The sequence below is a fragment of the Pezoporus wallicus genome, unplaced genomic scaffold (genome assembly GCF_028554395.1).
Source record: "Pezoporus wallicus isolate ANWC-B61680 ecotype Strahan unplaced genomic scaffold, APGP_CSIRO_Pwel_v1 contig_6520, whole genome shotgun sequence".
Lineage (NCBI taxonomy): Eukaryota > Metazoa > Chordata > Aves > Psittaciformes > Psittacidae > Pezoporus > Pezoporus wallicus.
In genome coordinates, this window is record NW_026636887.1 from 582,097 (window position 1) to 604,145 (window position 22,049).

At 36.2% G+C, this 22,049-nt stretch overlaps 1 protein-coding gene across 18 annotated transcripts in view; it reads right to left on the minus strand.

Annotated features, from left to right (window-relative positions):
* DOCK9 (dedicator of cytokinesis 9) overlaps positions 1-22,049 on the minus strand; it is a 113,749-nt gene that overhangs the window by 26,094 nt on the left and 65,606 nt on the right. For 13 of the 18 annotated variants that reach the window (XM_057402075.1, XM_057402073.1, XM_057402080.1 and 10 more), the window contains exons 23-36: positions 21,338-21,427; positions 18,236-18,351; positions 18,033-18,102; positions 17,808-17,933; positions 17,632-17,703; positions 12,274-12,420; positions 11,510-11,593; positions 10,770-10,881; positions 7,638-7,816; positions 6,793-6,909; positions 5,864-5,984; positions 4,860-4,993; positions 1,702-1,816; positions 147-213 (exon numbers count right to left, since the gene is read on the minus strand). In XM_057402075.1, the coding sequence (XP_057258058.1) occupies positions 147-213; positions 1,702-1,816; positions 4,860-4,993; positions 5,864-5,984; positions 6,793-6,909; positions 7,638-7,816; positions 10,770-10,881; positions 11,510-11,593; positions 12,274-12,420; positions 17,632-17,703; positions 17,808-17,933; positions 18,033-18,102; positions 18,236-18,351; positions 21,338-21,427 (1,550 nt within the window). Of the gene's footprint in view, positions 1-146; positions 214-1,701; positions 1,817-4,035; positions 4,210-4,859; positions 4,994-5,863; positions 5,985-6,792; positions 6,910-7,637; positions 7,817-10,769; positions 10,882-11,509; positions 11,594-12,273; positions 12,421-17,631; positions 17,704-17,807; positions 17,934-18,032; positions 18,103-18,235; positions 18,352-21,337; positions 21,428-22,049 lie in introns of all 18 variants that reach the window. The other 5 variants (XM_057402062.1, XM_057402065.1, XM_057402064.1 and 2 more) reach the window with 1 other exon arrangement.

The following is a 22,049-nucleotide window of genomic DNA, read 5'->3' on the forward strand; positions in this document are numbered from 1 at the left end:
TTGAGGACTGCTAAACAGACCAAGATGGCATGATTTTTTCAAACAAATAAATAAAAATGTATATAATACACATTTATATCCCAACTCATGTTTTTAACAATATAATGAAATGTGTGATTTTATGACAAGCTCAACAAAACTCTTACTCTGTAATCGTGAAAAAGTCCATCAGTTCAGATTTTGTAGCCTTGTTCCAATATGTAAACAATGCATCTAGGAAAATGAAAAATATTACAAACAAGACAAAGGCAGCAAGCACACAAAAATCTTAAGTTCTTAGTTTTCAGATAATGAGGATTCAGATAATCTAAAAATGGCTTGTGGGGCACAGGTAATTATTAATTTAAAATTTTTCTTGAAGCTCATTATACCAATGAACATATCAATTCTTCAAATGAGTTTCTAAAAAAAGCTTTCAATTAATCCATAATATTCCCATACAATTTCATATTTCAGTTAGTAATAATTGTGTAGTCAGTAGAGATTCCAATGTTCTAAACCTGTAAAACTACAGAATACAGTGTTAGTCCTATAACTTGCTTTATAGATAGGTCTCAACATCTTTTAAAATTAGAATTTATTATTTCTTCTTTTTCATTTACAATGTTTTACTACGGATGCATTTTCAGTGCAGGTTTCAGACTTTCTTTACTTGCACAGATTTCAAGAGCGACTATTTCTTACAAAGTTTGTATTTACACAGCCAAAACCTAGCCTCTTTCACCAAAAATGTTCAAAATTGGCTAACAAATTCAAAATTATTACAAAGATGTGTGGCAAAGTTGATTTGACACTTGTTCTTTTCCAGGAGTATTGAGACCAAAAAACCTCCACTGTGCTTATGTAAATTTTAACTTGGATTTCCTAGAAATTCTTAACAATTTTTATATATTCCAAAGTGTAAAATAGTGAAAATTATATTTTTTATTTCATTATTCTTTGCAATTAAAATACATAAAGTAATATTGATGTAATTACATGAAAATGTAATGGTGTGACTGGATATTAAATGAACCTTTCAATTCTCATTCTTGATAAATTGGGGTAATAAATTAAAGTACCACATAAACTTGATATTTAGAAATTATTATCAAAATAGGCACAGAAACAAATTAACTACTTCTGATATGTTTAGCACAAACTGAAAAGTTCAATGCTTTCACCAAAAGAGATCTGCCCTCTTTTTAAGATATTGATCATGGATAATGATGATTGAGTTCTATGATCATAGTAAACCTTCTTCAGGATAGTATGGATCATCTCACAAATATCCCAGGAGAATGAAGAAGCATTAATATCCCCATTCCAGAAACGGAAATACACACAGAGATCAAGTAATTTGGTTTCCTGTCATACAGGGAACGGAAGGAATGGAAGGAATGGACTAGTCCAAGACTATTCTAGTGACCAATGAACTATTGTTCACCTCCATTTTCCAGACCAGACTGTACAGTCAAACACAAATACTCAGTTTCTTAACAAGTCCTTTAGTTAGCCTCACACTTTGAAGAAATAATACGTATTTAATGCTTACAAGGTTTCATTCAAGTTTAATTTGATCAATCACACATTTGTAAAACGCAGAACAACATGGCACCTAAACCCCCCAAATTCTGCTGATTTTGAAAAAGTATTAAAATCACAGGCATAAATCCAATACGTGATTTCAAAATTTTGAAAAAAATAGGTGGAATTACATACCTTCTGACATACTTCTCAAAATATGAAGGAAACACATAAGCAGACTTTTGATCTCTGCTTGGTCAAGTTTGTCATATCGAACTACAGAACTTCCTAAAGTGCTGCTCTGATGATTCTGACAAGAAAAGAGATATATTTTGGTTGAAGAGTTTTTAAACTGATAAAAAACTATAACATTTTAAATTGCTTTATTAATTCCTGCAACAGAAAAAGGATCTCAGAATGGAGACAAAAATGTTTCATGTAGAGACAGGTCACTAAAACACACATTACACACATGAAGTATACCAAATCAGGCCTCTTTACCTCTGTTTATTTTTATTTCCTCCTTTGTATGATTCTTCCCCACCCCACCCCCCACCCCCCCGAGGGAGGAGTAAGAGGAAAAGTCACCTAATGATGATTAATAATCAAGTTAATTATACATAGATACCACATTGTAGAGATCAGGCATGCCTCTTCTGCTTAGATGAAATACTTTAAAAATAAATGCTACTGTTAGATGATACACATATGCTCCTTGGCTTTTGAAGAGACTTTATGCTGAACTGGAGACAGACCTGCCTCTACAAAATTCTTTCCATCTAAAGACGTAAGAACCAAAAGGAAAATACACATGAATGGTAAGAATCTGCATTCTGGAAGATTAACTACAGATAAGTAACTTGCCCTTGCCTCAAAATAACTAATAACTAAATTAAGTTGTTGTTTTGTTGTTTGGGTTTTTTTTTTTTAAATCCTTCTCCCTGATTCGCTTATACAAGTCCTACATGTGTGGGAAGTTAATCAGCAATGCTCAATACTGAAGTCTGTTCAAAAAGAAAAACAACAACTCATAACTGATCTTTCAAAAATGTGTGCCACGAAAAAAAAAAACAACAAAATAAACACACAAACAAGCAAAAAAAAACCCCAAATCCTTGAACTTCAGGCAGAGACTCCTCTTTATCTGCAAAAGAGTAATTTCCACACAGTCAGGTGTTACAAAATCCTCAGTCTGAGGCTTTCACAGATATACTATATAAAAGTTTGCTTAAAGCATAAATTATGCTCTTTTTAGTGCCTGATTCTCACTTCCAGTATGAGGCTACTTAAGGAAATGGAAAATGAACCAGACGTTTTTTGCAAGTCTTCCGCCAAGTCAATGCAACTTTGGTTTCTGCAAGAATGCTGGATCATATTGGCTCCATGACCATTTTAAGGACACATAGAAGTTTTAGAAGAAATCCTTCATATCAGAATTAAAAAGTAGTCTCCAGGGAGAAAAGCACTTGGTTTCACAAACAAAATGAGAAGTGCCAGTACCTCAAGAACCTAGCAAGAACTTACCGTAATTTGGGAGACAGACATCTATATAAGCCTGATTATTGCAGATTCTAATGACCTCGCAAACTGTTACCTTTGACATATCTCTGGTGAACAAAGAGGTGCTACTATACAGCTTTATGGATACTGAAATAGAGCAGGCAATGAAAGGGTGGCAGAGTAGAACCAGAATTTGCGTTTCCTAGACTTTCAGATACTGTCCAGAGTGCTAGCTAATACACTCTCCAAAATAGTTGAGCATATACATGGATAAAACCAGGACTATAGCTACCCTCAAGCTTAGTTTAAAATTATGTCAAAAACCTATAAAATATGCACATATTAAAATAGAAACGGATATACTTCTAGCCAATTTTGATTCTACAAGTATAGTTTACAGGTTATTCTGACAAAAAATTATAACAAAAACATGGCTTTTCAGTGTGATATCAAGCAATGAGCAAAAACTCAAAGATAACGTGCACTCAGCAACCGATCTACCAGAAAGTTTGAGAAGCAACAAATAAGAAGCCAGGATTAAGTATTAAGGAAAAGGAAAATATTAACAGCATGCAAAACATAAATCCTGTACTGCCAAAATCAGCAGACCAGAGTAGAATTTTCAAAGGATGATGATGCCTTTGAAAACCCTTTTATTTGGTAAAAACACTACACATTAGTTATTAACAACATGACAACTAAGGAATAGATGACAGCATTGCCATTTAGCAACAGTGTATGTATAAAATATTGCTTTATTTATTCTGTCAATGTCAAAGAAGATTTTCTAGTTCTATTTATACTAAAGACCCTAAGACTCAAATTCTGCTGCTACTTAAGCTGATTGAATTTTTGTGCTGAAATTAAATCATGTGAAAGAACCATTCCAGGTTTGTCATTTAAAGGTATTTGACATGGTTACATTGTACATATTTGGCTTGAGATTCAACTGTTGCAAAGAAGTGGCAAAACTACTGATCACACACTTCACTAAGCAGCTTAACTATGCCAAGCACAAAAACCAAATACTTCTTGTAACTGAAGAGAGAAAGCAGCATGCAAAATGTTCTCTGGCAAAGCTGGAATTGTCAGAAGTGAAAAATCCATAGTAACACGGTTTTTCTTTGCAGGGTGAGAATTTTCTTCTTCTTCTCCATTAGGGCGCATAGCATGAGCAGAGTGCCTTCTGAGAAGCTTCTCTCTCTGCCACACGAAGGCATGTCAGAGTCAAGGGGAAAAAGTTAACATGTTGTGACTTGCACAACAAGATCTAAGAAAATTAAATGTGATCAGTATCAACATCAAGCTCTAGAAAGACATGACTGAATACCTCATAGCTACTGCAGCCAGAGCTCCTAATTTGTAACAGCTTTGAAATGTGAACAGCTTTGAAATGATTTAGAAAAGTTAAACTAACACAAAATAAATTACCCAGAGAAAGCACAGCAACTCTTTTTTCAACATCTTAAAAAAGTTACACATAGTGTGTATAGAACAGGATGGAGTAAAGGTCTCCACGAAACCAAACCAGCTATCCTAACTGGAATTCAACTCTCCCCAGTGCAACTCAATACACTCAATCTAGTGCCTTTCTCTGACAAAACCCCCAACTGCTCAATATGTCTCTACATTGAAAATCTTGTATTTTCTGCAAAACAGCTTAAATGCAATGCAAAAAGAGTTCATACTATAATAATTTTGCAAAAGAATAACTTATGTAAAATACTGCTCTACAGTTACTCTAGAAAGCTCATTCCCAATGGAGATTAGGGAAATTAACTCCAATGAGAATTAAGATAAAGTTTCAGGAATGCACTTTGTTTTTTTTTTGTTTTGGTCTGTTGTTTTTTTACCTTGTCAAGAGAATTGCTCTTGTCGCTTTGTCTGTCTGGGAGACTGTTTCCTGAGTCTGTACTTATAAGAGAGCCTCTTGAGTCGGCACTTCTCACACTATTAACATTTGGCGTTGATGCAGTGTATGGGGAAGCTACAAAAACAATATAAAAATCTGAAACAATACATATACTGAAAAAAGTAACACCATTTTTTAGTTGGACTTCTAAAGCCACCATATATGTATATATTTTTTAAGAAGGCAAATAATTAATTCCATTTACTTGTAAGGAAGACAAACTTATTCTACAGTTTCAGCAAAGTATGTATGTATACACTTAATCCACTTAATTTAGTGCCTATCTCTGACAAAAAACCCAACTGCATATATACACACAGACTTCTGTACAAATACATACACATAGACGTAAAAGCCAGATGTAGCAATACACACTTACATGACAAAGCATGTGTATTTAAAAAAAAAAATCCCTTCCCCATTTTTAGTATTTTTTTTTTTTTTTTCTGACTAGTAAGTGACACAAGTAATCACAGCAAACAGCAGAAATAGTAAAACACACTAAAACAAGAGACAGGAGGATGCCCACACATGTGCAGCAGCAGCACTCCACTTAGAGGTGGTCTCTAACATCATGTATAAAAATGTGGATTTATGACACTTCTGCCACAGATTACTTAAGGCTAGTCTTGTCTCCCATTTCTCTGCAGCAAGACAGGAAATATCACCTTTGAAAGGGGAAAAAGCAGCATTTTCCAGGAAATAGCTTTAGTTTCAAATACAAAAGCAAAACCAAAAAATTCTCAAATGAAAGATTTCGTGTGCAGACCAACAATTCTGACCCACATTGAACAGCTGATTGCATTAGGATTCTGCTGATGAAAGCATCAGTAATATTCAAGTATATACGTGAAAGCAATCAAAATTGGAGAACAATTATTTCTGGTAACAAGTGAAAGAGGAAACTAGTTCCTTTTTTAAATTATTTTATTTTTAAGTGCTTACCAATGCCAGAGATAACACCAAATAGATCCTTAGGAAGGTTGTTATCCAATGTGTTCCCTGATTTTTGCGGTGTTACTAGCTGACTTGCAGTTGGCAAATTAAGGGCTTCGTCCTTTGCACTCTGTTTGGAAAAGAGAGGAAAATGTGATTACTGTTTTCCAACATTATGGACTTAGTGACATGCTTAATTTTCTAGAGCAACATTTGAAACACATTTCTTTCTTAAACTTGGATTTCTATTAAATACACAAAGATCTACAAGAATAGAGGTAACTGTTGACACAAACTGGTAGGCAGACTCAAGGGATGAGTAATTTTTGAGTAAAAACCAGACAATTTAATGAAAACTCCTCTCACAGAAATTGTATCAAAAATGGGTAACGGATACAAATGGAAGGCCGTTAAATTGCAGAAACAACTGATATTTTTTATTTTAAATACACTGTTTCTTCAGCTTCTTTGTCTGCTCTTCTTAGCACTCAAAAAGATGCAGTGGATCCAGTCCTGTGTGGTCTACAGTTTGTACTGAAACAGCGGCACATGCACCAGAGATGCCAAAAAAGCACAATGTTACATAGCAGTATAACCATGTGGCATCAGAATGATGCTGTGGCAATCTATGTGCCCTAGCGCTCTCCAGAAATCTTCAGAGGTTTAAGCAGAAATCAATAAGGACACTGCAACCTGTATGTAGAACCAAACTAGCTGATTATCATGTTAGGCATAACTTAGCTGGACAAGAGAAACTGCAACCAAAACCATAAAGGTTAACTAAGCTTTTAAGCTCAGAAAAAGCAGGGCAAAAAAACTCACAGAATTCTGAAGCTTATGAAACTCTGTTTGACAAAAGTATGCAGTGCTTCATACACACATTGCCCATAAGTTAGAATGAAAATAATTCAAGCTATCAAACAGAAATGGTCACTTACATTGCTGGAAGGGTTAACAGGAAACGGACACACATCTTTAACATTGATCCGCTGAACATTTTCTATGAGCAGCCCAAAGAGCGGCAAATACATAGTGGCTATTCTCGCTTGGTGGCTCTAAACAGAGTTTAACAGTTCATTAACAGTTACAGATTTATTTTTTACTCATGATTTTTTTAAAGCTATTCAATCCCAAATTACAAAAAAAAAGAGTATTTAATAAATATTCGCCAAACCAGATCCCACATTCAATATGTTCACAAATAGCAAAAGCAGTGATCATCACTGTATTTCAGTCTAATATACAAAAGGTCAGTAAATTACGTTTCAACATAATGCAGAAAAAAACCCTCTAAATTAATGTGATTTTAGCCAAAAATTAATGTGATTTTAGTTAAGGCTAACCAAGTAAATTAATATTAAGTTAGCTTGATAAATTAATGATATCTTCCATTGAAATTTTATGGCTTCTCCACAGTACAACTCATGTTAAAAAAGGTCAAGAAAAAAAAAAATAAATAATTACTCAACATTTACTACCATGACTTCTAGGTTTCTTATACTCATTTTATGAATAATAGATAATATTTGGCAGCTGTCCTTTCATCAAGACCTAGTGTTTAATGAAAACAAAAGATCTAAAAAAATTTGTAAAACTCTGATCACTTTAAGAACAGCAGTTAAGATTACATTGTGCTAAAATGTAATAAATACATGTAATTATGTTCACAGGTGCTTTGTGCTTTCTTTTGGTAAAAATATGTGATTTGCAAATTGATTTTGATACAATTTTCATATTTATTTTCATCACAGTCTGCACAGAAATAGCACAGCAATCCACTTACCCTGGAGGCATATCTATCATCAAAAGAATGTTTTATCATCAAATTCTTGAGCACACTAATAGCAATCTGCCGCACGTCTCTGAACTCTTGTAATGCATTGCCCACCTCCCTTAGAAGCAGTCCCACTAAGAAGTGATTTTTACAGAACTCATCAGTTAATGAATAGTCCAGGTGAAGGTCTGGAAGTAAAGTATAAGTTCAATGTAAGGAATGGTATTATTTAAATCAATTTATCAGTTAACTTAAGGCTGAAGTAAAATGTTTCCAACATTACTGACTATAATATCTAATCACAGTTATTCATATATGCCTAGCCCAATTCACTGTAATGATGCATTTACTAAACAGACAATGATGATGTATGTATAGTCAATCAGAAGATGTTGGAGAAAATTATAAGTATTAAAAAGTATTAAAATTATTTTAAACACTGCCCAATACTCAAAAGTGTTCCTTTGAAATTTTCCTGGATCAGCATCTTAATAGCTCCAAATTCAAATTTTATATCTATATTCAGGCACTGAAAACACACTCAGTGAATAAAGGTTTTGCACTGGCCATCTTTCAGGAATTTAGTTGTATGACGGAAATAAAATTTAAATTTCAGTCTGTGGTTCAGTCACAGGTTAGTAAATTTGAAGGACTGCAAGTGAAACATGGATTAAGAAGTTTTAGATTCTGTACTGCAGTTTTAGGTTCCTTCTTGGTTATCTTACACATGTATCTGTTGTGAATATAGACTATAAAGCTGTGATCTTTGTTAATTGATATTCTTTAAGAAAACTGCCCCCAAAACCTTGCAGTATATAGAAGTGTGAACGAAGCAACTGCGTTTGCAACACAGGTGTCCAGATTAAGCCATTTCTTCTCAATATATCAGAACACAAAAGTACACATTAATATTTAAACAAGATAACTTACATGAATCTATGCAAATTTGATCTGCATTATAATATAGTCGGCAACTTTGCCACAATTAAACAATACTGTATTTTGCAGTGTCGTGGTTTAAACCCAGTCAGGTAATTCGTTCGCTCACTTCCCCCCCCTTTCTTGCCCTCCCCCTGCCCTCCCCCTCAGCTCCCCGCAGGCTCACGAATATTTATATATTCAGCATTAATTGCAATAAAGTTGTAATTAAAGAATATTTTAACATTTGTGTTTAAACCACTGCAATATAATTTTATTTTATAAAGTGGTTCTGACTGTAATTAACCGTAAATCTTTACTAAGGCCCATACAGTATTTAAATATTATGTAGACACACACAAAACCCCAGCATATTTGACACAACAAAGTCAAACTGCTCCCCTTTAGAAGTCTGGTTTTGTGTAATAACATAATACAGCTCATTTATGTACTGGATATATGACAGCTTAAGAGCAACTTCAGCTTGAAGGCCTTATTTATTAGAATGCATATGAGTTTCAGATTTAGGCTGAAGAGGTATTCAAGAGTTTCTCATTCGCTGTCATTGTCTAATACAGTACTCAAAAAACAGATGCTAATCTCAAAGCACTTCCATTTTTCAAAGAACTCTTGCAGCAAGGGAATCCATTAAATCAGAAAGAAAAATAGATAAGACAGTACAGACATTCTACAGGATGCACTTAAGAGCCAACCACTTGATCCAAAATCTCTTTTGCTTGAGACAGCAAAACGAGCCAGAAACACTCCTGATAAAGGTTTCCTTTTCTGGCTGAACTCCTAGTTCACCAGGGAGGAGCATTTTAAACTGTTCTTTACTGTGTAATCAGAAACATTATTTTCTCTAGTTTTGCTCTTTTCAACTCATAGTTCCTTTTCTACAGAAATATTCATGCAGTGAATCAAAGACACTTAATGCCACAATTATTAAAGACACTCCTAAAGGCTGAAAAAGACAGACAGAAACAAGTTCTATGCAGCTGTCCAGCTCTTAGTCCCAAATCTTGTTCTACCACCATGGTGAAAGCATTAATTAGTTATACCCAACTTCACTAAGCCAGCAGTCTACTGAATAAATATTTAGAAAAAAATAACAATCTACAACACTAGAAATGTTAGGCACGTTTACTTGCACCTCTAAAAGCTCTTTCCTCATCTCTGCTCACTGATGTCTGCTATAGTTCAATGCCTGGAAGAAATTAAGGTCTGCAGAGCCACAAATGCAATAGTTAATATATTATTTGTTTTGGCACAAAGCTAGAGGTACCAGGAGCCCAGCTGGGCTAAAGAGGGCATTCCTGACTGAGCTCCAGTGGGGAAAAAAAGAATAAAAAAAAAAGATCTCTTGCAAGACCTCCAGTCATGCAAATCCACAGCACCAGATGAGATACTGAGAGTGCTATCTGATAACATTGGAAGACCACTCACTTTCACCTTTGTCAGGCCACAGAGATCAGGGTTAGGGTCCCATAATTGGGACCCTGTGATGACTGAAGGTAGACATTGCACATATCTTCAAAAAAGGGCAAGAAGAATTCAGGGAACTACAGGCTTCACTTTGGTCCTTGGAGCAAGTCTTCTTGGAAGCCGTTTTTCAACAAGAGGAAGAGTGTGACCATGAACAGCCAGGATAGATTTGCCCAGGGTAAACCATGATTGACTAACTTCTGTTAAAGGAGCTCAGCAAAGGACCACCAAGGTAGTTACAGGGTTGGAGCACACGTCCTGTCAGGAGAAACTGAGGGAACTGAGCTTGTTCTAGCTGGGGAAGGGAAGGCCTGATGTGACCTGAGCAGGAGGTTGCACTACAGACCTCCTGAAGTCCCTTTTCATTGGAACAGGTATATGAAAGAAGTAGTAAAAACCACACCAAACCTCAAACTGGACACCTATGGGAGTGTTGCAGGCTTCTGCAGCTAGTGAATTAAAAGCTAACTCATGAAAAAAATCAAACAATCATAGCAGAAAAGGGAGGCGGAGTCAAGGATGTAGTTCAACGCATCTTTCAATGACTAGATTCTTTGGCTAGATTGCTACCTAAACTATTCCTTTTAGTTTAAATGAAATGATTACAACTTTAGGTTTCAATTTAACAATTTCAAGCTTTCCAACATCTCACAGACCTGAAGTTACAATATCTACATGTATAATAATAAAAAGGTGACAATTAAGATATGTACTATATACTACTACAGAAGAATTTACCTTGGTATCTCTGAACTCTGCCTTTTCCAAATGGCATTGGTAGATTCAAAGGTATATAGTGCTCATGATTACAGACTACACGGAGAAATTCAAATTTGAATTCGAAAAGAGTCTGCAAAAAGAATTTAAGGTATAAATCAAATATCTTATGCAGTGATTGGAATAACACACTAAAACCAGCTTTTTAACACAAAAGGGTGATTTCCTTCAGCCTTGCAGTATGAGGGATACAGAACTCTCAAAGTTCGACATGTCAGTATAAAATAATTCCAGCACAGTTCATACTTGACAACTCAATATAACTCAATATAATTCTATTTACTATTCCCATTGTCTGAAGTTATTTAAATTTACTAGGATGCTAAAAGGAAAGTTTGAACCCACAGAAGAAAGTCTTTGAATACCTGGTACATGCTTTCACCACTACAGTAAATGTACAGAAATTTAGCAGATATCAACTCTTCCAACTTTAGGCTTTCTCACATTCATGTGTAAAATTTCTGCTTAGCATTGCACACCCTCCCCCCTTTCACAGTACACACAGTCTAGGATGGTAAAGTTGCGCCTGAAGATGGAAACCAAAATATGAAAAGTGATTTGATGGAAAAACCCCACAGTCTAGGCACAGTACAGGGATTTCTAACGTAACTGGGAAGAAGTCTGAAGACTTAATGCAGTACTCTATCTGCATGCATCAAGAGGCAAGTCCTAAAAATAGTTTGTTTAAAAACACTAAGTACCTTTGGATCTCCTGGGGCAAAGCAGCTGATGTAGTTATTGATCTGCTTGAAAACAAAGCCTCTATCCATAAAAGTAAAACACCTCTGAGAAAACCAAGCAAAACCAAGATACAATCGATTTAGTACTGTTGCAGTGCTCAGTAATTATATTTTTGTATTCAGTAAGTTTATCTTCTAAACACGTTATTGGTATTTCAGTTTGAATATAATAAACAATAAAACAAGGAAGCTAAATAAATTTATACATATACAAATACAAAATTTTCCCTGAAGACAGCAGAATGTAAAATTGCAAATGAAAAGCATTTTCATGAAAATGCCTCTATCTTGACAGAAACAAAAATGACATACCACTAGTAGCTTCTTAAAAGAAAATATTTCCCATCCTTTTTTCTTCCTACTGGATCTTATTGGCTTAAAAAGGAAAGACACTGCAAGTCTGTCTATATAAAATATATGCAAATAAACCACTACTCCAGAAGATAACCTAGATGATAATTCTAAAGAAAAATACCCCAAAATACACTTTCTGATAAAATATAAGCTCATTTTTAAAACTATCAAACTTCTGAACAATGGTCTTCTTGATTATAGAAGATGCAAATTATAATTTAGTGCATTTTAACTTGGACATAGAATTATATTTAGAAAGAATTATGTGTATTCAGTTTTATATGAGTTGGGTTTAAGTTTCTTTAAAATCCATGAAGAAGCTGTATCATTGAAAAAAGTAACCAGAGGGACTAAGTTGCTTTTGTACCTACTTTTATAAAGGTAGCAAGGCTATGGTTTGCATTCTTTGAAGCCTCTGGATTGTCTCTGTACTTCTGAGTGATGTGTGGCATCAGCATATTAACAACTGTTTCAACTGCATGGTGGAAGGAAGCTGAAAATCTCTGGTTTCGCAACAGCTAGAAACAAATTCAGATACAATATTTAATATGGTTTATAACACTAAAATAGATGAGAAAATTTCATTTAGATTAGACACAGATACCCTGACAGGGAAAGGGGAGACAAAGAAAGTTTTCAATTTTTCTCATTTGTCATTTAAAGTAACATTTCCTTTAAATACAAGATTTTCCTAAACTTTATAGACTGAAGGGGGAAAAAGAGCATTGGGTTAAAAGACAATATTACTACAGGCACTGACATCTGTAACCAAAATTCAAGCAAAGCAGCCTTTGGATACTATACAAAAACATATGTATAAAAGCTAAGTGTAATGCATTATTTTTCTAGACTGCAGTAAACTTAATGACAGAAGCTATGAATAAAAGGGAATCCTTCCATATAACCTATTTTCCTTTCCAAAGCAGATACCATCTAGATCACATATAGTAACTGCATTATCAGACTCTATGATCTGTCTTCACAAAAAAAAAAAAAAAAAAAAAAAATCAACCACCCCAAAACCCAAGGTTCAGAATCTTACTTTCTATGGTTTTAATTTGCCACAATTAGAACTGTTTTCCCTTGCTTTTTCATAGTTCACCAATTGGCTTAGAAGATTCACAATTTTTCCTTTCCACTCACCATCTATATTATCTTCAGCTTTTTGGCACTTAAGAGCCTCTTACATTTATCTATAACTTACAGTCTTTAATAAAGATTCTGGTTTTTGTCTGAATGACAAAATGACAGGTGATGGGAAGCTCAACAACTTGATACTGACAAGAACTGTTTCAACTGTACAGTCACTATGTCTTTTCTTTCTGAAAACTGAAAATCAGAACATCCAAGTTCTCTGAATACTTTGTTACTTAATAATTTTTTTAACAGCACTGAATGCAGTATTCCTAGGCAGAACAAGTCATTGTCAAGACCTTGCATAAATCTATGATTACATGATTTGCTCTCTTTGTGTTTGAACTGTGCTCCAAAATTGCTAGCTCTATTTTTCAAAAAATAGATATTAAGACTGAAAAAGATCCCTGTATAAATATCAACACATGTCATTAGTATGTCATTAGTGACATAACAATCTCTTGGTGGGTATGCCAGTCAGTGTCCTGTCATATTCTTGTAACTTAAGTCTTTGTTGGACAGTAATTAAATACTTTTTAAATATTACAAAATTCTTGCTATAGAAATAATTTTGCTGCACCCAGAAAATTGTCTTCTAATTACATATCCTATGTAGGAAATGCTTGAATGCATGTTCCATTTACTACTTCACCCAGTAAGACAGAAAAAAGCTAGCAAAACACTTTATTTGATATTAAAAAGGCTTGTAGACCAAGAAGCTATGCTTAGGAACAAGGATACATGCAAACAAGAGGTAAGCCCTGCTCATATTTCTTTCATGTCTCAAGTAAGATGACAACGAGGTTAGTTCTAAAACTGGAGATGTCTTTTTTAACATGAAATGTGGAGGCAACAACAAAAATCACTCCAGTAGTTTGTAAGCTCTGATACTTACTTCATGTTATTGCAGGGAAGAATGACAAAAACCAGCAATTCAAGGTGATATGCAGCAAAGTACTAGAATCTAAAGGTGCCTGTTAAAAGAATTTCTCGTATTTGGGAGTTGCTTTTGAAGATGCAAAAAATATTAACCTGAAGCTCCCAATTGGTACTTTCTACAAAATGTGTGTTTACAACTATGCTATTTAAATGAAATTATATAAATTTTTAATCTACCTAAAAAATTTTGTATGGCGGAAAGATTACTTAAAATTACCATATCTTGCAAAGTTTATATGATCATGTAACCCCAAATAATAGACAAAATTTGCTGCTACAAATGGATGCACAATGCCACTTAAACAAGGTCATAATTCCTAGACTAATCTTCAGAAATATAAACATACACTGATTTGTCTCCTGCCTACATCTTTTGGTGCATTTTAACGAAAAACCCAGGCATACTTATAACAGCCCTTAGGAATCTATCTCAGAAGACCACAAAAGACCATAGCATGTAATTTATAGCATACAGTAAATCACAAAATGAATTGCTTAGTCTTTCAAGTACAGCAAACCTGAGGCCATTGGAATTCAGCTACTGGTTCTTACTACTGAAAAAAGAAAATAATCAGTGCCTTCCCTTATAGTTACTTAGGTCACCTACACATAAAGAGACAGAGGTCTTCCTGAGTAATAATCATGGGTATGCCTACCCCAATTCACACCGTAATTCTGTAACATCAGGTAATAAAATCAGTCTCAGGCACCTGTAACTGACACATCATTCCCTTACCAACTTCCTTTTCCCTAAAATGAAAGTCTTGTTCCTTGCTGGGGCTTTCCAAATATTAATTTATTATTAGAATTACATGGGTCAGTAAAGACACACTAGCTCTGAGCAAATGAGTCAGCAGAGCACTTGTAGAGGAAAGAAATAACTATAAAAAAATGGAAAAAAATATATATTAAGAGCTAGTAATAATGTGAATGTTCCCCAATGGTAGTATGCCATACTAAACAAGAGATGTAGATTACATTGGCAAGGATACTGAAAACATGAACACTGGTGGAGTTATTCTGAAAAGTAAACTGCATTTGTTTTTTGTTTGCTTACAGATTCATGCTTTGAAAATATCATATTCTACTGTGCTTTTTTAATCCATCTTCTGATATCAATTTAAAAATACAATTCCTATTGTAAGGAAGTAATAATTAAATTAAGGAAATGGGTTTGCATGACAGCAAGTTAGCGGTTTCTTTGAAGTTTTTTTTTTAAACCAATACACTGTTTCCTAATTTGTGAGGACTTCTGTAAGTTTGTTAAAATCAGAAAAATTATATAAACTTTCTTTAGCCAAGCAAAACCAGCATGCTGTTGTTTTCAGAGCATCACCTAACAAATCCAATAGAAAACTTCCTCAAGCTACAAAAGTTCCACATACACAATGTGAACCTTGCCCAGAAGCACCACATTCTGTAATTAGAAAAACTGTATCCTTCTCAGAGAACTGAATACTGCAAAATAAAAAGTACTGCCAGAAATGTCTGGTAAGTACTAGAACCAACAAAAATCCTTTCAGTGTTTTTCAATAATAACTGATTAAAAGAAGACCAAAATAATGGTGCGAAATAAGAAACACTCTGTTCACAGAGTGACCAGAAGTGCAAACTCTTTGCTCAAGGAACATCAGATCGATAACAGACATTTAAAACTCCTGAATTATTTGAACAGATGGTATGAACCACTTTAGACTGAAAGACGGGTTTAGATTAGATACTAGGTAGAAGTTCTTTACTGTGAGGGTGGTGAGGCACTGGCACAGGTTGCCCAGAGAAACTGTGGCTGCCCCATCCCTGGCAGTGTCCAAGGCCAGGCTGGACGGGGCTTTGAGCAACCTGGTCTAGTGGAATGTGTCCCTGCCCATGGCAGGGGGTTGGAACTAAATGAGCTTTAAGATCCCTCCCCACCCAGACCATTCTGTGACTCTGCATATAAATGGAGACAAATCCTTTTCCTTATATGAAACGTCAACACAACAACTAGAATCTCATGACACTACAAGCAAAAGTTTGAATCATAGAATGAGAAACATTGAAATAACTAGGTTGGAAAAGACCTCCAAGATCATCGAGTCCAACCGTTAAACCAGGACTGCCAAGTCCACAACTAACCTGTATCGCTAAGGGCAAACTGATCTCCTCTCATGGCTGCCCTTCATGTCCTCCACTCAAAGACACTCATTGTCACACCTCATCTCCCCTCATGATCTCCACTCACAGCCATCCTTCATCTACCTCCCATAGTGGCCTACTCTGTATAGCTGCTTCCCCTACCCCTCACATCCACACCCCTCATCTCCCCTTAAGATCTCCCCTCATGGCCACCCTCATGGCCCATGGCCGCCCTGCTCTCCTTTCATGATCCCCCCTCAATCCTCATGCCTAACCCTCCTCTCCCATCACACCGGCCCCTCTTGAGCTCCCCACACACCTGCCCCTCTCGAGCTCCCTTCACACCTGCCCCTCTCGAGCTCCCCTCACACCGGCCCCTCCCGGGCTCCCCTCACACCTGCCCCTCTCGAGCTCCCTTCACACCTGCCCCTCTCGAGCTCCCTTCACACCTGCCCCTCTCGAGCTCCCCTCACACCGGCCCCTCCCCTCCCCTCACACCTGCCCCTCTCGAGCTCCCTTCACACCTGCCCCTCTCGAGCTCCCCTCACACCTGCCCCTCCCGGGCTCCCCTCACACCGGCCCCTCCCGGGCTCCCCTCACACCTGCCCCTCTCGAGCTCCCTTCACACCTGCCCCTCTCGAGCTCCCTTCACACCTGCCCCTCTTGAGTTCCCCTCACGCCTGCCCCTGGCACCTGCTCTTTCCACACCAGACCCTCATGAGCACCCCTCACACCTACCCCTCACAAGCTCCCATCATGACCTCCACCCACAAGCACCCCTCACAAACTCCCCTCACACCTGCCCTTCACGAGCTCCCCTCTTCAAATGCAAAATAACAGGATGGAGTCAGACATTCTTTGCTTATTTTAGCTACTCACAGAAAACAAAGTCAGAATAGAACACAGCTGGGCAGACTGAGGTGGGGGGGAGGTTTGGCTTAAAATACACAACTGATTTTGGTACTATATGGGGAGCCTGACAAACTAACTGAGCTTCTCCTGCACTCCAGAGGAACGGGAAGAATAGTTGTGTGTAACACATTTTTTTCTTTATTGAATTCTGATTGTTTAAAATTAATTAATTAGAATTCCTCCCATTTCTACAGAGTGTGCAATTCACTGTTCTCAGAGTCATTTTATATCAAAGCTATTGTGCTGCTCAGGAAAAAGCCACATATTTCTGTGTAATGCTTACATCAAAGTCCAGTGTTATCTATTGCTTCCAGCCTCACTGTACCATAACTATTAAGAGATCTCACTAGAATCTGCAGATTTACACAGACAGCTCTGCTGTATGGATTTTAAGGGGTTTCTAACCTTTTACAGTAATGTTGAATCTACCCCTCTAGTTTTCCTATCTACTATTTCAATTGATTTCTCCTGCTGCTTTGATCTTTCCTCCACTTTCTTACAAATCAAGTTATTATATATAAATCATATCCATGTGTATAAAGAACTTTTTCTTCTAATATGCAATTAGAGAAAGCAGAGACTATGCAAATTTTGTTTAGAATAACGACTTTTTGCTAAAGTTGACATACCTTCACTTTAGAGTTTTCTATCAAATGCTGAGCCATTGATTTTATCAGAACTTCAAAGAAAAACCATGAATACTGCAGAGAAAAGAAAACATTCATTCAACTACTATTTCAATGCAGTTATTCTTCAGTTATGATCATGTAAGTATATAAAATAAAAAGTATGGTTCAATATATACCTTAAGTAGCTTGTTGCTTGTAAGAAAGTCAGCAGATGGCTTTAAAATTGTTGTCATGGACTTTGTCAGTTCTTCATGTACTGTCTTATATTCAGAAGCAACATAGGGTTCAGCTTTATAACCATACTTAGGGAGGAAAACCAGAATTGAAATTAAACAGATGCAACCAAATTTGCTCTTTTTAGAGAAACAGAAAAAGGAAACATTTCAATTACTTTTACCTACCTTGACATAAGATCTCAAGTAGCTATCCAAGCCTTCTTCATGACACTGAGCAACAATATGGATAATGACCCTAAACAGAAGTCAGAAACCAAATAAGCCTACAAAAAGGCTATGATAGCAGTAGCAAAAATGCTACTCAGTTATAGATTTGTGTGATAACCCAGCCACCACTTAAACTCTACAAAGCACTTAAAATTATTTACCTTGTCACATTGACTGCAACTTCCTCTTGAGTTGCTCTAGTGAGAACTCGAAACAACTGGTTTAGAACAGTTGGCAGGAAAGCTATCATCACATGGCCTTCCATAGCATGAAGGCTCTAAAAGAAAGCAGTAATACTGTTACTCCCTTAAAACAATGGCATTTAAATCACAAGTTCTGCAATGATAAAATTTAGGGCAAGTCTTTTTCCAAAAAGACTTACACACTGCTCGCGCTGCTTCCTGAAGAAATCCTGCACAGGAAACAACTGAGAATAGTTTCTGACATAAATATATGGTAAATATTTTCTACATTTGGGTAACTTAGGGATAAAAATTAAGTTTTGTTCAAAGCATTTTAGAAGTAGTTATTTGTACTTTTCCATTGAAATGCATTCTAAGTAATGTGTACACCACAGCAACTAGACGCTGACACTCTGGTACAGTTTGCTATTTTCTCCACCAATGCAGACATTTAGCAAACAGAAGTTCCACAAAAACATACAGGTTGATTACATTTGATAAGTGCAATACCAGTTACAGTAGTTACTGCAAAACAACAAACTAATATGTTAAAAACCAGAAAGAACTAAAATCCCTACCTACCTACTGATGGAAATTGGAGACAGTGTATTACTAACCACTTGGCTTCTTCATGAAATGCCTTTGCATTCCACCACATGCAAAAGATTTTACAGACATAACCACCTTGACATAAAAGGCAGTGTAAGGCACCTCATCCTACATTGTTTTATGCCATAAAATCCCCTGAAGCTAGAGGAATTTGGACAAAAAAAGTGTCTATTTGCTGAACATGCATATAGACAACAAATTTCAAACACTTCCATTTAGTTTTAGGTAGCTGTCTTGTGCTTAAGTGTTTGCCTGTATGCACATTATTTACATTATTCAGAACTCTAAATAGTCTTCCTTCCTACATGATCTGTGATTCTTCTTGGAAACATCAGTCATAAGCTACAGCATCTTTGCTATAAGCCTGGAATATCAGAGCATTGGGTAAACATGCAAGTGGAACTTCAGCTCACACTTCTTCCCAGGATGCAAACATTTTTTTGGTAAAGGTGCTGTTTGAAGTAGGACTCTGAAGTGGACCTGTGACCCAACTTCTGATGCCTTTGAGTATTCAATTACACTCAGACTGCCAGAAGTAGCTGTGCCCTTTGATCTCTCAGGCAGCAATGGAAGTAACTACAAGCAGATTCCTCAACTTATGAGATGCTAAGTGATGTTTGGACTCATGAAACACGAAGGAGAGCATAATCAGGTGAGTCTCAGAAAACCTTTAATTAGAAGTGTCAGATGGTGCTTTCACAAAATCCTGTTAGGGAGAGCAAGAGCAGAAAGAAGAGAAGTTCAGCAACCAAGTTACTCTACCAGTAGCGCACTGACTTTGTGAAGAAAATTAAATCCTAAGTATTTAAATGCGTTATTGTATCATAAACATTTCCTGCAGCAAACTGTCTTCAGTGAGCTAAAACATGCTCTTTAAGGAGCATTTAGCTCTCAGGCTGCCAAATCTGGCACAGGTAGGTACAAGCTGACACACAGAAGGCAACCTCTCAACACAGGAGTAGTAAAAAGTATTTGGGCCCCTGTGAGACCAAGCTAGACAGGAATTCAGCCAAATGCAACTGAAAATAGCCATAAGTTGTAGTTGACATAGAAGAAAGCATTTGTTTTCTGTTACCATGAAGCAAGGCAATAAAGACAATATGATGTGTTAATCTAGTACAAACAGTAGGAAGCAACAGGTAAAGAGGTTCTCACATACACAGAAAGACCATTTTGAAAAGTATAACGATGCCAGTATTTGCAAGTGTGGTATCAGGGAGGTATTCTGCACATAAGCTGTTTCTCGCTTCAGCAGGACCTCAGTGCTGCACAGTGCTGACTTCTAAAGCCAAACACTACCAGGCTTAGTGATAGTGTCATCTAAGTGGGGACTGTCTGGTACAATTACTGCAGCAGAAAGCAGTGGAAATCAGATAGCTCCAGATCTAAAAAAAAATCATCATGGAACTTGAAACAGTTCAAGTGAGAAACGCAGAGAAATGACATCTCAAAACAAGAATGTCAGTAGCAGAAACCCAAGTGAGAGGCATCTCTACTGACACATTCTAAATAACCATGGGGGATGATGAAGTTTAGCTACAAAATTATTTGTTCTTTGTTTTACCCTTTTGATGTAAGGCTACAATAGCCAGAACCCCTTCTAAGGGGGTGCATGATTGTCATATGCTTTGCCAGCATGTTTTAGGATTGCAAAATTTCAGAATGATAAGGACAAATAGAAGATGGAGAAACAGGTCTGTCAGTAAAAAATGGTAATAATAAAAAAACCAACACCCTATTTCCAAATAGACTTATTCATTATTCTGCTGCTAATGTAATGTGCCCTGCTTTGTATCAAAGTTGATCACAGAAATCTCGGTGCAAGGAAGAAGACTCAGAGCCATGGTTCTGACATAACCTGGGTCCCAAAGCAAGTCCAGTTTAGAAGTGTGCCACATTTAATAGCCAAGTTCTTACTTAAATGTCCTGAGTACACAGTCCAGTTTTATTAGCTGATGGTATTCAATTACAACTATAAATTCTGTTGTGCCCAAGAAAAACAGTTACTTGTGATACCTTACATAGATTTTAAGGTGACTGAATTTTCAGCTTCACATGAAAAATACAGCCTACTTGGTTAAGACAAAATTGCTATGGAAACCATGCACTCTATTGATCTAATCCTGAACGAAAACTGTAGACATGACAATTATGACCTCCTAAGAAACATTTTTGAAAATCAGGAGTCATCATTCCTTGCTATTCCCCTATGCAGCTCAATTTGGTTATTTTGACAAACTAAGCCATCAGCGTTTCAAAATTACCACTCCTAAGGCTGACCAATGCTGTCTCATTATTTCCTCGTGGTTTCCTCTTACACTGCAATTGTAAATTTATCTAAGCTAGGAAGTATCTTTTTGTTCTTTCTTGTACTGATTATTCCATTAATGAGATCAAGAAAATGTCTGAAGCTCTAAGGCTTTGCAAAAGTATAAATAAATAAATTATCTGTTAGTAATTGCCATTTTATACCTTAAGATATTTTACAAGATCAGTTCCTAGTGCACGAGCTCCAGACTCAGTTTTCTGACAGTACTGAAAAAAATTATGCAAGTGTTGGTCCTGTCAAAGACAAAAAGAACAACAAATTAAATGATATCCAACATTGCTATCCATAAGCCAAAGCAGAACACATTAAAAATACTTATATGTAGAAATTCATATAGGTGTCCACATATTCAATTTTCAAAAATAACTGAAGTTCACTATTCCAAAGACTGTTAGTCTACATGTAATGTTTATTTTTTTAATGCACATAAGAAATCCCCCGTGATTTCTGAATACAAAGCACCACCTATATTTGTTCCAAACCAACTGACAAGCGGAAAGTAGCATACTTAACATTCATTATCCCAACCAATTATAATATATAAGTAGCTATAACAGGACTCATTGCTTTGTAGACATATCGGTAGATAGCCTTCAGACAACTACGACCTCTCATCTGACAGTGAAATTCAGACTGGAATGGATGACAATGGTAGACAAAAGGCTCACATTTTTAATAGCTTCCATGTAAGATCTGTTGCTTTTCACAGCTGATGTAAGAGATACCATGCAGGGTATCCAAGAGACAAAGAAGTAAGAGATCAATATACTGACTTTAAGAAACTTCTCAGATAGTCTATATACATATAACACACATACATTATTCCTAAAACCTTCTCTAATTTAATTTGTTTCA